General features: G+C 43.7%; 2 protein-coding genes across 3 annotated transcripts; one reads left to right on the forward strand and one right to left on the reverse strand.

Moving 5' to 3' along the window:
- The first annotated feature begins 940 nt into the window (after positions 1–940).
- Positions 941–9,574, forward strand: impdh1a (IMP (inosine 5'-monophosphate) dehydrogenase 1a). Of its 2 annotated transcripts, XM_037766046.1 has the most exons (16): positions 941–1,842; positions 2,875–2,973; positions 3,553–3,601; positions 4,286–4,387; positions 4,638–4,712; positions 4,853–5,059; positions 5,180–5,267; positions 5,383–5,582; positions 6,559–6,649; positions 6,756–6,851; positions 6,988–7,131; positions 7,820–7,961; positions 8,062–8,205; positions 8,286–8,369; positions 8,612–8,628; positions 8,769–9,574. In XM_037766046.1, exons 1-16 carry the CDS (start codon positions 1,607–1,609, stop codon positions 8,870–8,872), a joined length of 1,878 nt encoding a protein of 625 aa, XP_037621974.1. In that variant the 5' UTR covers positions 941–1,606; the 3' UTR covers positions 8,873–9,574. The 2 variants fall into 2 exon arrangements, with proteins under 2 accessions (XP_037621974.1, XP_037621975.1); XM_037766047.1 differs by lacking the exon at positions 8,612–8,628.
- A 1,255-nt stretch (positions 9,575–10,829) lies between these two features.
- Positions 10,830–16,398, reverse strand: LOC119487227 (proline-rich transmembrane protein 4). Its single transcript, XM_037767933.1, has 3 exons — positions 15,889–16,398; positions 14,791–15,672; positions 10,830–13,486 (listed from the first exon to the last, which is right to left on the reverse strand). Exons 2-3 carry the CDS (start codon positions 15,545–15,547, stop codon positions 11,400–11,402), a joined length of 2,844 nt encoding a protein of 947 aa, XP_037623861.1. The 5' UTR covers positions 15,548–15,672; positions 15,889–16,398; the 3' UTR covers positions 10,830–11,399.
- Between the last annotated feature and the right edge of the window lie 189 nt (positions 16,399–16,587).

The raw sequence follows: 16,587 nt of genomic DNA on the forward strand, positions 1-16,587 counted from the left end.
GCAGATGTAAGCTGGAAGCTGTGCACTGTCCCTGTCAAATAAATAAATATTTCACTTTTTTTATACATATTTTCCTCAATAAATATATTTCTAAGTCAATTTTAAAGTTCTGTGTCATCACCTCTTTTTTTTTTTTAGTTCAGGAAATAACATGAGGAGGTTATGGCTTAATTATCAGCGACAAACATGGTTGCCATTGTTAATGTTATGAAGGGGGGGATGTTGCTTGTTTCCTCTAGTGGGTGGGAGGGAGGGAGAGAGAGAGAGAGAGAGAGAGAGAGAGAGACTGGGTAAGAGGCTTTTCTGGTTCAATCCCTCGGTAACTGTCACAAGCAGTCAGTCAGTCAGTCACCTGCAGATGATGGCGTCGAGGGCATACCAGGCAACAAAGTTACTCTCCTGTCTCTGTTTAATGTACAGGTTTGCTGTTCACTACTGGGCCAAACAGTCAACTGATAAAGACAACAACAAAAAAAGACTAATGACAGGACAGTTACATTCATTAGATATAAACAACAGTATTCTCCACAGCCACTCTTAACTTAAGTATAAAGACTCAATTACAACATGTTGCTCTTAAAAGTCCTGCCTTTCTCCGTGCACACACAGATACTTCTATATATCTCTGTTTATGCCTGCCTGTCTCTCCTCTCTCTGTCTCAAAGGAGCAACGCTGGCAGCGTAATACCATTCTGGGATTTGACCTTTGTCTCATTCACAGCTCTGTCTCCTTGAGGAAAAAATACACCTCTACACCACGTTAATCCTCCGAGGGGAAAGTGTGTTCAAGTGTTATCTTGACCCATCCTTCTCTTCCCTCCGTCCTACTGCCTCACTCCACCCTACACACCCATCTCACCCCACCCCGCTGCATTAATGCTCCCAATCCTCTTTGTGGGAGAGTGACGTCTGCTACTGTCAGAAACAGAGTTAAGCTCAGCAGGCGCCGGGAGAACGGAGTGGAGGAGAGAAGCTCCACAGATAAGCAAGCAGCTCTGGCCCTCCAGGGGGACGGATCACCTACAAGCAAGACCTGACTCTCCTCCCCAGCGGCTGCTCATGAATCCAGCTGGGGGGACATTCGTGGATTTCTAAATTTGGTGCGCCAAGATAGCCGACTTCATCAACAGGTTAGTTAGAAAAACTGTGTGCCCCCTGCCTGAGGGCTTGAAACTCCAGGGATGAGAGCTGACAAACTGGAATACAAACTCTTCTCTGCATTGTTTCAAGGGACTTTTGTTGTTGCTGCTGCTGCTGCTGCAGTTTTCTTTAATTTGTGAAATCTTGTTATGCTGGCCATTTTGGTTTAACTGCTGCACCGGCCACAAAACAGATGGCAAGACAGCTTCCTCCCATGTCAGGTGTGTCTGAAAGGCATTTGTGTGAACATGCACTCAAAGCTTTGGGTGTTTATGAGTGCTTATAACTGAGCAGCAATCTGAGTGTGTTGCTATACGTGTGGGACCACTTGGAGTGTGAGAGTGTGACTTTGTGTGTGTGTATGAAACAAGTCCGAAGTGCTTGAAGAGAGAGAGAGTGTGTGTGTGTGTGTGTTTGACTGAGGCGGTGGGGCCCTGTGGAGGTTGTAGCCCTGGATTTCTTAGAGATGGAGGGTCCTGTTTATGACCGGTTTGGAGAGGGGGAGAGGGACACTTACCAAATCGACTACCGGAGGATTGTAGGGGACATGGAACCGGCACGGCCGCGCATCCCAACCAGAGATGGGGAACAACCTCACCCCTACGTGACCTACGCCCACCCAACGGCACATGGACATGGGCACGAGACTGCAGCCCAGCGATACAGTGCTACACGTATCCAAGCCGGATATGAACCAGAGAGGTCAGTGTCATACTCTTGCTCGGTCTGTGTGAAGCCTTAAAACTCGTATGTCCAGCAGCAATTGAGATGATTTTCGCTTTCTAGAAGCATTGGTTGTGTGCTTCTCCAAACAGGGGCGGTTCTAGGGTTTGGCCAAAGGGGGCCAGTTGCCCCTGTGACCCCCCTCTGACCCCCTAACTGTGCAAACTGCAAACATTTTCATACATTTATCCCCAGAGAGGGGAAATTGTAATTATTCATAACAGTGATAAAATGTTCATTAGCACTGAATGAGTATTATTGTGTTTATAGTTATGAATCTTTAGACTTTTGGAGGACCAAACCTATATAGGGGCTGCATTTATATGCCACTTTTCTAGTCTTAGCGACCACTCAAAGCACTTCACTTTACAACAAGTCAGCATTCACGCATTCACACACGCATTCATACACTGGTGGCAAAGGCTACTATACAAGGTGCCACCTGTTCCTCAGGAGAGATAGACATTCACACGCAATGTGGGGCTGGGTATCTTGCCCAAGGACCCTTCGACATGTCGACTGCAGGGGCCAGAAATCGAACCACCGACCTTCCGATAAGTAGACGACCGCTCTACCTCCTGAGGTATAAAATAGTTGTACTTTGTATTTTTGGTTCCCCCTAAAATCACGTTGCCTCAGCCTGGTCTAAAATCGCCACTGTTTACAAGCCCGTTTATCAGCTACCTGGGCAGCGGACCAAATCCTCTTACCTGCTGCACTGCCGTCACAGGTGTATAGAAAGACAAGGACGGATTCCTTTCGTTAGCATTTCCTGTCTCCACTCTTAACATTTGTATAATAGGATCTGGCTGTGTGCAAGAAACAGAGGTCAAGAAAGAGACGAGCAAACCAACATGCACAAATACATCCAGACTAAACAAACATGTAATAAGATTTATGCACAATAAACTCTACAGTGCTGTGACGTACATGATAGAAATAATTGTCATATCTTTATACACAAATATTCAGACCTTTACATCATGTGTGTGTGTGTTTTTTCTATTTCAGCATGGCAGACTACTTGATCAGTGGAGGCACAGGTTATGTTCCTGAAGATGGATTAACAGCACAGCAGCTCTTCTCTATCGGCGATGGACTCACTTACAAGTAAGAAAACAAAACATTTTACCGGCTCATTTTATGGTACGACACACACTTAACACTCTGACGCTCACGCTCACATGCATGTGCACATGTATAGAAAACACACACATTAGAGTTATGCAATGTCTTCCATTAAATGTTCAGTAATATCAGTGATGACACATCTGCTTGGGTTTTATATGGAGGATTATAACGAGTAATACGACTTTCAAGGACGACTCTGAGTGGTGTCACAGACATTAAAAGCAGTGTGTGTGTGTGTGAGTGTTTGCGCACATATCAGTGTGTAAATGAGTGTAGTTTCCTTAATGGAGGCTACATGCAGGGTTTATCAGTGTGCAGAGGATAAATGCACAACATTTCAGTGGGTTGAAAGGCTGACAGATTATGTCTGCTCACTGTCAGCTAAGTTCAATAAAATGCTGCTTTGCAGGAATATGATTTGCGCTTTACAGTTCAAACACACTACTAAAGCTACGTGATCCTTGTTTATGATGATTGTTACTAGCAATATTTATATTCTAATATTATTCATTTAATTCATGCGAGATGCTCATGTGTCTGTTTTGTCTCTCCTCTCAGTGACTTCTTGATCCTCCCTGGTTTCATAGATTTTACTTCTGATGAGGTGGTGCGTATCATAACACTGTCCAGCATATCACAAGCCACATACTGTATATTGTTTCCTGTGTATTACCCAGTATATTCTTGATTTTTTGTTTGTTTGTAGGTGATGTGCAAAGAACAATTTCTTTGGACAAACATGAACATTTGTCTTTTTTTCATGTCAACTCTGGCATGTCATTCCTTTTACCCTCAATAAAACAAATGATTGCTGCTGATTATACTTCATATTACTGACAATAATTCACAAGCACAGACAGTTTTTTAGCTGTAACCCTTGTAATTAATCCCTCTCACTCTTTGTTATGTTCCTGAGAGTACAGGGCTGTTTATTTGGCTTGCTTTGTTTTCGCCGTTGCAAGCTCTGCTGGGACATTAAATTAATTTCATGCCTGGGTCACATGGGTTATTGCTGGATAGCAGGTGTTCAAAACAGACACACACCTGCGTCATCTAACACGCGGCAGGTGAATTCAACAGGTCACCCCAAACTGGTTTATATAGGCTCATTACACTTTAAAATTAAAAAAAATTTGGTTAACAAATGTTGTTCTGCAGGTGCAACACTGTAGGGACGTTGTTTGTAGGAAATCACAAGTATGTCATATTAGATTTACTTTACTATATTTGTTTATTGGTGTTTTGAGATCATAAAATGATGTTTCTGTTTCCAAATGCACCCCATTTTTAGGATCTAACCTCTGCATTGACGAGGAAGATAACCCTGAAGACGCCTCTTATTTCATCTCCCATGGATACAGTCACAGAGTCATCCATGGCCATCGCCATGGCAGTGAGTACAAGCACTGCACCACCTCACACACACACACACGCACGCACGCACGCACGCACGCACACGCACGCACACACACACACACACACACACACACACACACACACACACACACACACACACACACACACACACACACACAGCATACCAGATTGCTCACTGAGTTTAGCATCATCCTGCTGAAGGCCTTTTCAGTGTTATTTCATACATACTTTTTTTTCCTTTCATGTGTCTGATTGGCTGGTTTCAGTTGATGGGTGGGATTGGAATAATTCATCATAACTGTACTGCTGAGTTCCAGGCCAACGAGGTGCGCAGAGTCAAGGTAAGATGGACCAAGTCGACAAAGACATGAAGTTATCTGTGACACTGTGGCACCCACGACAGCCCTCTTTCACAATAAGATGAAAACAATACATACATTAGAATGGCCTCTAATCACTCAACACTTTTTGTTCTTGCCAGAAATTTGAGCAGGGCTTTATTACAGACCCGGTGGTGATGAGTCCCCGACATACAGTGGGGGACGTGTTTGAGGCAAAGACACGCCACGGTTTCTCTGGGATCCCGGTTACAGAGACCGGCAAGATGGGCAGCAAGCTGGTGGGCATCGTCACCTCCAGAGACATCGACTTCCTGTCTGAGAAAGACCATGACAGACCCCTGGAGGAGGTGGGTGTACAGCTGATGTGTTTATGTGTGTGAGAACACTATATATGCAGCAATTATATGATGTCCAACAAGTGGGTGGTATATTGATATACATGCAATTTAACCTCTTTTTTTGTTCAGGCAATGACAAAAAGGGAAGATTTAGTTGTTGCACCCGCTGGAGTCACACTAAAAGAGGCTAACGATATACTGCAACGTAGCAAGAAAGGTAAATCTGTGAAGTAGGTCACGCTACAGTAGAGCAAATGAAACCAGCACTTGGACTCAGATGCACACTCGGGCTTTTCTCTTTCATCTCTCATTTTATTTTTACTCTCTCCTAGGTAAGCTCCCCATAGTGAATGACAGTGATGAGCTGGTTGCCATCATTGCCAGGACTGACTTGAAGAAGAACAGAGATTACCCTCTGGCTTCCAAGGACTCCCGCAAACAGCTGCTGTGTGGAGCTGCCATCGGCACGAGGGACGACGACAAGTACAGACTGGACCTCCTCATGCAGGCTGGGGTGGATGTGGTAGTCCTGGTAGGTTCTGACTGTGGTTAAACTTTTGGTTAGTTTGTGAGTAGATTCTGATGGCATAGCACATAACAGTCAGACAAATCAGCCGATTAGACTGTTATCAGGCTATTAAAAAGGTGTTATCGGTCGCTATAAGCCCCGTAGATGTGGGTCAATAGGGACCTACTACACCCACTAGTAGGTTTTATCATCTATTCACATGGTAGATCATGGAAAGAAGGTCAAAATGACAGCGACATCTAGCGACTGTTCACAAGCGGTAAGTTTTGCTTGATCTTTTGAAATCTAGTTATTTCAAGCCAAAATACAATGTGTTTTTTCCCTAAACTTAACTAAGTGGTTTTGTTGCCTAAACCTAAAGAAGTTGTAGTTGTGTTCCCTAAACCTAAAGAAGTTGTAGGTCTTTGTTGCCTAAACCTAAATAAGTTGTAGTTTTGTTGTCTAAACCTAAAGAAGTTGTAGTTTTGTGTTGCCTAAACCTAAAGAAGTTGTATTTTTGTTGTCTAAACCGAAAGAAGTTGTAGTTTTGTTGCCTAAACCTAAAGAAGTTGTAGTTTTGTTGTCTAAAACTAATTAAGTTGTAGTTTTGTTGTCTAAAACTAATTAAGTTGTAGTTTTTGTTGCCTAAACCTTAAGAAGTTGTAGTTTTGTTGTCTAAACCTAAAGATGCTTTTTTGTTTGTGTTCAAAATGTGACGTTTCATTCAGTTTTATAACATGTTAGGATGTGTTGCTTTTAAGTTTCACTTTCACCTTTACAACGTAGTAGGTGCCGCAGGCCCCTAATGACCCACATCTATGGTGCTTATAGCGACTGATAACGCCTATTTAATGGCCTGATAACAGTCGAATTGGGTCGACAAATCATCAGCCTCTTGAATGCGGTGGCTGTTCTAATGTACGTATTTATTATTTATAATAAGAGATGCTGTAGGTGATTCATCTGACATTGAAACTATTTCACTTTTTTTGGATAACAGGATTCCTCCCAAGGAAACTCAGTGTATCAAATCAACATGATCAACTACATCAAACAGAAATATCCTGAACTACAGGTAGTTGGAGGAAACGGTAAGCTCACCTTCCTGTCTCAGAGCTTCCTTCTGCATTTGTGCTGAGAAACTTACTATAACGTCTCCCACATTGAGCTCTTTTCTGTGCGTCTGTCTCCCTCTAGTGGTGACAGCTGCTCAGGCCAAAAACCTCATAGATGCTGGCGTGGATGCCCTGAGGGTGGGCATGGGATGTGGCTCCATCTGCATCACCCAGGAAGGTATGAGAAAAAGAGCAGTACTGTGAACAGCAACTAGTTTAAGATGAGAAAAAGTCAGCAAAAATGCAAATTAGTTAACATTTGATTAACCTAAAGCAGGTTTTTAACTACACAATATTGTTGTCTTGTTCCTCAGTGATGGCATGCGGACGGCCCCAAGGTACATCGGTGTACAAGGTTGCAGAGTACGCCCGACGTTTTGGAGTGCCAGTAATTGCTGATGGAGGCATTCAGACTGTTGGACACGTGGTGAAGGCTCTGGCCCTGGGAGCATCTACAGGTAGAAACATGTTCTCCTCCTCAAGTCTTACATTTGTTTCACCAGTGGACAACTTGTGAGAGCTCTACGGTTTCTTAAGTGACCTCAAACATAACTTTGTTATTTCTGCTTTGCAATTTCTTGTTACATAGTGGCTGACACAGTCACCACCAGTATATCTGTGATGTAATGATCAGGCTTTAAATGACAGGCTATTAATCAGATTAGACTTTGTAGCACCTTTTTTAGATGTCTTGTGTTATGTGTTCTCTGTTGTGATCTGTTGCAGTAAAACCAGATAAAGAATGGAAAACATTAACAAAGATGAACAAACTTGTCGAATAAAAAATGTCCATATTTATTTAGAACAATTCGTTTTCATATACTGTTGTAAAAATGCTTTTCCTTCCAACTCAGTAGCTTATCTACACAAAATAATTTGTTGTGCCTGCGATTCCTTATAACACAATTGTGATATTTACAAAGAAAATAATGAAATAGTCACTGAACAAAAGTGATTATTACATATTAAAGTGTGATTATTACACACTTTAAAAAACTTTAATGGTCTTTTTTTACTTGTAGTCCTGTGTACTATGGATATTACGGTGATTTTGAAAGAGTCTTTTTACCCTCGCCTGTTGTCCTTTTGCAATCAGCATAACTTCATCTCATTTTTTTTTTTCTCCTCTCATATTTCTGCCGTCAGTGATGATGGGGTCGTTGCTCGCGGCAACCACTGAAGCTCCGGGAGAGTATTTCTTTTCAGATGGCGTCCGTCTGAAAAAGTACAGAGGAATGGGCTCCCTGGATGCCATGGAGAAAAATAACAGTCAGAAACGTTACTTCAGGTGAGGGAGTGGGGTTATACAGGTCCTTTGATAAGCTATATAGTCACAGGGTGTCATAATGACACACTTATCTCTGTGTGAATTGTGTTTGTGTCTGCAGCGAGGGAGATAAGGTGAAGGTGGCTCAAGGTGTCTCAGGATCCGTACAAGATAAAGGCTCCATCCATAAGTTTGTTCCTTACCTCATCGCTGGTATCCAACACGGCTGTCAGGACATCGGAGCCAAGAGTTTGTCTATTTTACGGTAAGTGTGAAATTGTGTGTGTGTGTGTGTGTACGTTTTTATATGGACTTTTGGGTATGAGCTGTGTGTCTTTTCACCAGGTCGATGATGTACTCAGGAGAGCTGAAGTTTGAGAAGAGAACCATGTCTGCTCAGATGGAGGGAGGAGTCCACGGCCTCCACTCGTAAGTCTGACCTCTGACCCCTGACCTTTCCCCTTCCTCTGCAACCACTTATTACATTACACGTCTCTTTTCTGAAGTCTGTCATCATCTGTTTCCTCTCTAAATATGTGACATTTACTTTATAGCAATGTGTGTCTAAGCTTTATTTGTACGTCAGAAACCTTTACTGTCAAATGGAATTTGCTTAGCAGCATCAAAATGTGTCTTCTCTTCCTCTTTTCTTACCCATGCTATCACATTAGATATTCTTTTGTGCCATGTAAGTACGTCCATGTGGTTATCATCACACCTCCATCTTCTTCTTCTTTCATTCATTCATCTCCATCCAAGATTGCTCTTATAGCGGTGAAACGTTATCGCAGCACAGGAGACGCTCACACTCTTCTTTTTCTTTCTCAGTTACGAGAAGCGACTTTACTGAGGCGGGAGGAAGAGGAAGCACTCGAGCAGGACCAAATGTCCCGGCCCCAGCAGCTATGAGCAGATACACCGGGCGCATGTGATCAAACTACAATCAGAAAACACTCTAAAAATCTGACATGGCTTTTCTGTGTCCCTTTTGTCCCATCTCTGACTCCTTCAAAGATAGACAAAACAATATACTTTATCCTGAATTTATAGTTCAGACTTTGAACTTGCAGTCACGTCTACACACAAACTCTGTATCTGTGTTTCTCCCACTGTGGCCTGCAGTGGAGGTAATGTGATTACCTGATCCCTTTCAACAAGGAAACGGATGTTGTTAACTACTTTAGGACAAGCTTATTACCGTTACTGATCTGGTGAGAGGCCCATCTCCTTGCTGGCCTATGAATTGCATCCAGGATATAGGAGAGTAGACTATACAACACACCTTATATTTCCATGCTCATTTAATATATTACAATATACTTAATCTTTTGCAGGAAATCAGGCAGTCAGATATTGTTTTTACAGAATAAAAGACACATAAAAAAGGCAGCAAGTCTTTGGCATAATGTTTTAAATGTTAAACATTTTATTTCATTTAAGTAACAAGTTAAATAGCTTCATTATCAGCTCGTGTGTATATCAACTTGTGTGTAAAGCTTACTGAGCCTGGAGGAAACATCTACACATAGTACAACTGTGTTCTCGTTATCCTCTTACTACACCCGTTAGTTTTTGTTTCTACATCATTTCTCTGACGGTGAGCTCTTTGAATGTGCTGCTGCTGTTGCAGAAGAAGGGACCAAAGCTTGGCGTCAGCCTTAATTCATATATTTGTAACAAGGAGATGTGTAATCTCACTCTGGATTTCATCTTATTTGGTGCAGAAACTACTAGATAACAAAATGTTTGAGTGACAAGAAGGCACTCTTTACATTTCAGTTTTATATTCATAATACAAATGAGTCTGAGTCACATTGGCTCGACATGTTGTGATCTTCCATAATTTAATTTTGCAAAAACATATTATAAATTACATGGCTATTGACTGTACATAATACAGGTAGTTGTTTGTCTTTTTTCAGGCTCAGTATTAAAAAAAATGAAATGAGATAGAGCTATGAAGTCAGTGGAGAAGTTTAGATTTACTTCTTTATAGAATTGTAGATAAAAAGTTATTTCAAGTTGATTTATCAGTTTATTTATTTATCAGTTAAAAAGTGAAACCTAATTTTGCAATAACATGCAACCACATAAATTAGGTTGACAGTTATTTGACAGTTTTTTACTTGAGGGTTAACATGAATATCTTCTTCTATCACCCACCCTAAGGCTTCAGGATGATATTTACTGTAAATAGTGTTGCATGAATAAAGATAATTTTGTCAAGGGCATTTTGTTTTAACATTTCTGTCATATCTCTAGAAATCACATGAAGAAAAAAGGTGTTGTTTTTCTAATTCAATATATTCAACATATTCAAAATGTAACCACCATAGGTACAACACAGTTTCAACATTGTTTTATATCTATGGTAACCACTGCAATTTTCACTTTCACCCTTTCACAAATGTCTGTGGGTGTGCCCAGAATTTCTAACCTTGGCAAAACACAGATCCAGATCTTATACTTTTTCTTTTTACTTTTAGTACATACTGCAGCTGGCCTTACAAAGAACATACTGTTGCATGCAGTATGCATATAAATGGGACATACTACTTTGTCATAACGTTGTGCCTTGAACTTTGACCCTCTCATATATCTGCTGTGCAGAGGATTGTGGATCAGAATAGCCAGAAAAGCATGCTGGCTTGCATACTGCAAAATGTGACATAGTAGGACATCCTGCATACTGCATTTGACGTACTATGTATTGGGACATACTAAATCTTTTCCTGGCATACTAAATAGTATGGCCACATTTTGCCACCGACTGGAAGTAAAAAAAAGCTGAGATTATTGCAACTTTGACTGTACGTACTACTAAACTTTCAGATATCACTCAAGTGGTGAGCTAAGCAGGCAATACAAAGACATGGGAGACAAATAGTGTATATATGAATTTTCCTTGACTTCCTAAGTTTATTACACCACATTGAAATAACATGTGATAAACCTCTGAGGAAAGCATTACATGACAAAATATCTGTTCCCATTATGAAGTAAAATTTTGCTAACTCTGTACACAACTTAATGGCCAGCAAGTTGCTGATCATGTGCCGGCAAAATATCATGCTTCACCATCACAAACAGCTCCCTCCGGTGAATTAGATTTTAATTTGTATTGTTGTTGTTTACCAATGTAGATGAAATATTCTGTCCATAAAATCACAATGGGGAAGAGCTCAAAGGGGCTGATCTCATTATTTAAGTCCTTCTGTGCACGTCTAACTTTTTCAGTTATACAAATATTAAAACGGAGATGAACTGTGATGAAGACAGCCTATATAATATCAACATATTTATAGATAATAAGTTGGGTCTACATATTATATAAATATTGTCCATTCCCCTTTCATTAGTTCAGGTAATTATTTTCATCTGTATAACTTTTACAGTTCCTCCATCTAACATGATCCGTCTGCTATTTCTGTACAACATCATGATTTCAATCATAACTTTCTACAATTCAATGGTGTCACTGCAAACACTTAGAGTGTCAATTTGTTTACAAACACTGACGAACTCTGCCTGTACCTCCAGATCCCATTCCAGCTGTTTGCTCTCACTCAGGTGTTTAGTCCCCGCCAGCCGGCCAGATCCGTGACTGTCCTGGGAGGCTAAGCTCAGGGTTCGGTAACGCCTGTGGTAAGACAGGTGGGGGATTGCTCGCGGGAGGCTGCTCTGAGCAAAGTTTTGACCTCTGTTGGCCCACGAATGTGAGCGCAGCTTTCCCGTCTCCTTGGGATTTCCGCACAGGCCCTGGGTTGAACCAGAGACGCTCTCTTTCCAGTCCCATTGCTCTGGTGACGTCGGTGGCTTGCTGTGAGGCGTCAAAGAGCCGAGTGGCTGGGAAGGTCTTGAACTGGACTCTTCTTCCACGTCACCACAGGAAGAGGTTCGGTATAGGGCGTTTTCCACAGAGCTGGGCCCTTGCTTTGACGCACCTTGGCTAGGAGAGCTCAACGAGTGGCTGGAGGAAGTTTGGACGAGTCTCGGCAAACCAAAGATACTGTGAGAGAACAGCGACTCACTGAACAGAGCCTGGTCAATGCTGCGGGACAAGTCTATGGGAGACGGGGGCCGCAGATCCACGGTTGAGTCCAGTCCGAAGCTATCCAGTGATGATCGCTGAGACTCAACTGCGTTTTTAGGCTGGTGCGGTGGGCTTGGGGGTGCAGGGAGAGGTAGCACAGTTCTCCGGCTTTGGCTGGACTTGGGGACGCAGTCTAGCCCGTTTCCAGGTGGATCCACCATTGAGAAAAGAGGAAGAGCCTCTGACTGTCCCTTAGAGATGACATCACAGACCACCAGCTTTTCCTGCTTGCCCTGGGACCAAGAGTCGTGAGATGAGAGGACAGGAGAGTCTGCAGCTCCCTGAGAGGGCAGGGTGAGCCCTCGTGAAGGGGAGCTGCAGGAGAGGCGGGACCAAGATCCTGGTCTGGGATGAGCTATGGTCTTAATGGAGGAGTTGTTGTTGCAGAATAGAGGGTGCGAACCAATGAGAGACAAACCTAGACACACCCCGACCTCACAGAGCCTGCAGCCGACCTGGTAGCCCCACCAGGGCCAGGGCTGGAACCCATAGCCGTCAACCCCACCCAAACCAAGGGCGTGCAGGATCCCATAAAACTGGAGGCCTCCGCACCCTAACAAACACAACGAAGCTCCTACTCCAGCTCCCGCTGCCCTTCCCCAGTCCTCCACTTTGGCGAAGGGGCAACGTGCAGGTCGCATCACTTCAGGAGACCCTCCGCTCTCTCCGTTGTCATTCAGCCTGTAGACGTGTTTAGTGTTGAACTGCATTAAGCAGTAAAAGATGAGGTAGGAGCATGAGAGAAAGATGGTGAGACACACAAACACACCCTGGGGGAATAGCAGGATGACGGAGGGGAGGCTGTGAAAGAGCTGGAGCATGCCGACGCACCCTAGAGAGACGACGGAATACAACAGGGACATGCACAGCAACAGGCAAGGTTTGGGCAAGGCTGAGAACGAGGTGGAGTTCGCAAGTGGGAGTGAAAGGTGCATTCGCGAACGCAGGGACAGAAGGATGAAGGCGAGGGAGAAGGCTGCGATCAAACAGGGGAAGGGCAGCTCAGAGAGCAGCAGAGAGCCCAGAGGAGGGAGACGGTCCTGGTGATTGTAAGCATCGTAGAGCAAACAGAACGCCTGGATCCCAGCAAATGCTAGGAGGAACAAGTGCAGCAGGGTGAAGTAGGGGATTCCCGGAGGACACCGCAGGGGCAGGCCTAGCAGGCAGACCACAGAGATCAGGCCAAACGCAGTAAAGACAGACCCCAGGCCATAGACGTGCGCTTCCCACGCAAATCCCCATGTGGCGAGGGCAGAGTTCCAGTCGGAGTACAGAGGGACGAAAAGGGCAGGGCTGAGAGCCAGAGAGGGGCGCAGGGACTCGTCATCTGGGTAGGTGGGAGTCCAAGACTGGTCTGATGTTTTGCAGGGTGTGGCAGACGTGTCTGTGTCGCCATCAAGCAACAGTGTGCCACTGGGCTTTGAGAAATTCGGGTCATCATCCTTGGAGTCATCTGTAAAGTAAAATGAAACATTACCAACTTAGAGAAATATGAAATACAGACATAACTGAACGTTTTTAGCTGGCAAATTAGATGTTGAATATGCTAAATATTCCTGCAGAACATCAGCATGTTAGTCTTGTCATCATGAACAGGTTAGCATTTTAATAATAGTGATATTTTAATAATCTAACCAAATACAGGCTAAAGTAAATTATATCCACACTCTTTATTATCCAAAAAGAGAGCAGGGGAGAATCTGTGTGAAGTTAATCCATAATAAAACAGAGCATGCTCGTAACTGGGAGTCTCTAACTGGGTCACAGAAAGAGAGTGGGAGCATGAGGAAGTAGTGTGTGTGTGTGTGGAAGAAAGAGAGATGTGTGTTGATTAGCCAGTATTGACCTCATTGCTGCATGCTCTCATTCTGTGTCGCTATTATTAAGCACGGTCAAGAGGTGTTACGCTATCGTTAATGTTGCATCCTTTCTACAAGACCATGCAGAGGTATTTAACTGTCATATCTGACTGTGATTGTGTAACCAATAAATAATGTAAGCATCTCACGCTTCTCTTGGTGAAATAATGTTCAGAGTATGGAGCCACCAGAATCAGGGAAGCTACTGCTTATAACTGGAATGTGTCCTATTTCTGGTGAAGTGTTTGTGTCGATGCAGAAGCTGCAAACAAACAGTGAGATGCCTTTTGAGACAAAGGATTCCCACTGTGACATTTGACAAGTTTACTCAACAAAGGCTGAAAATTGTGTCTGGTATTAAATGCATAGGCAGCCTGAGGAAGAGTAATTTCTCACACAGTTCTGTCAGAGCTCTCCTCCCCCTGTGCTTGTGGACACAACACATCATTTACTTTGACAAGTGAGTGCCATCATGTGTTTGTGTGTGTGTGCAGTAAATACTGTATGTGCAGGTGTGCACCACATTATCCAGTAAGCTTTGGGTGTGGGTAATGAACGCTGACTGCAATGGGAATGAAATGTTTAGTGGAGGAGTTAGTGTGAGAGTCTGTGATAAAAGGATTGAGAGAGGAGGACAGGGGAGAGAGGATTGGGAAGAGTGAAAGCTTGGGGGGAGTGAAGTGATGCAAACCTGTCTGTGAATGTAAAACAATTGTGTCTGCCAGCAGAATACATATCAGAAACACTGCAGTCACAAATAGAGTCTCATAGAGTTTTATTTTAGGTGTTTAATGAGGCCTTCCATTGACGATTGGCCAGAAGTGATTGTTGGTGTCAGGTTTATTCAATGATGGATGATCCAAATACATTACATTTCATTCAAGAGCAGCACTCTTACCTTTATGTGCCTCCATGCTGACAGCTCCTCTGTGTAAAATACGACCCCTAATATCAATCAATCCATCTCCGGCCTCTTTCACTGGGAAAGTCCCCTGCTGTGTCTCTCCCTGCGTGATAGCAGAAAGGTTCCTGGTCCGTCCCCAACTGGCTACTGGTAGGGTAGGGCCATCAGGGCCAGATCCAGCAGACGGCGGTGAAGTGGGGTTCTGGTCTGATGGAAGCGGGCCAGACAGAAGAAAAGGTAACTGGCTATCAGTCGTCTCATTCTTCTGATTCTCTCCACTCTCCGTAGGATGCAATATAGATCCAATACCTGTCTCAGCTGGCTGATACTTTAATGTTTGTTCCTGGCTAGGTTGAGGTGGTACTCCTCCTGATGAAGACCTCATTGTTTGCGTGGCATCCTCTGTATCTGTGGGTCCGGATATGATAAGTCCCTTCTCGCCAGGATACAAAAGAGATGTCTCTGTGCTCTCCTGTACATCAACATATTCACCGATCACACCTTGTCTATCTAACTCCTCAGATGATGATGATAGAGGCCAACTCACAGGTAAGTCACCATTCTCAGTCCCAAACGTGGGATTCCCCGGTGCTAAACCAGATCTACGAGGTCTCTGTGGGGGCTGTGTGAGACGCTGCGACGCTGTGTCAGTGTCTGTCTCCTTGACATTTTCTCCAGCGAGGGCTTTGACATGCAGTGAGAGAGGCGAGGAGAGGGGGAGAAGAAGATAAAGAATCCACAGAGAGAGCATGGCGAAGGGTCTGCAAACTCCACCGCAACATCACATGCTGTAGGTGTTCAGGGGTATTGTTTGTCCAATCACATGCTTTACAGATGTTTAACCTCAGGTCTCTGGGGAGCTCATGCTTAACACACCTGGGGGAAAAAGAAGTCACATTCAAGACACAATCAGTGCAACTATATCTGCAATAAATAGAATATCTGCATGTGTGGTGAGTACAAAAATGCAAATACTGCATATGAAAAGCACTCCTACTCTCCTATAAAGTCCTGTGACACACACACACACAATAGAGTGTAAAGATTCATTCAACTGCTTTCTCGCAGCCGGTCTCGGTTCAGCTTTCTTACCTCACTCTGCTGCAGCCTCTTTAAACATACATGCCCCTCCGTGTCGCTGCATCATGCCTGCAGTCTCTCTCTCTCAGCGTAGCACTCTGTGTCCTCTCATACTCACTGTGCTATGCCCCTCTTCTCTCCATCAGACGGTCGACACATGGGACAGACCCCACCTCCCCGAGACAACCCCCGCTGTCCCACTCTCTGCCGCTGCACCGATCTGACAGTCAGTCAGTTTGCACAATCTCCCGTTCTATCTGAGGCATCATCATCATCCACACCACGCTCAGTATCATCTCTTACTGCTGCTTCTGTTCATCACATACATTCACACACACATCTCATGGTGTGTGTGTGTGGAGTACTGTATGGGATGTTTAGCATGAGAAGAAGAGAAGTACAGGGAAGGAAAGAAAAAAAGGAATAAATATGTCATAGGGGTCAGAACACGCTCGTCACCCGGATGGAACCAGTGCTACAGATCAATACATGCCATTGAGTTTAATTTACGACTGATGCTGTGCTCTTCCTCTTTAAGTATCACTCAGTTTGTGTCAGTAAATGAAGCAAGGAATTCTCTTTGAAAAGCACACATGTATAATGCATGATAGTGGTTACGTGTGTGTGTGCATTATGTACTGTAGATACAGTCAGTCCACCAACAAACCTTAAGTCTGTAATCACCACTCGTGACCTTGTTGCCATGCTATT

This window comes from Sebastes umbrosus, chromosome 4 (genome assembly GCF_015220745.1).
Source record: "Sebastes umbrosus isolate fSebUmb1 chromosome 4, fSebUmb1.pri, whole genome shotgun sequence".
Classification (NCBI taxonomy): Eukaryota; Metazoa; Chordata; class Actinopteri; order Perciformes; family Sebastidae; genus Sebastes; species Sebastes umbrosus.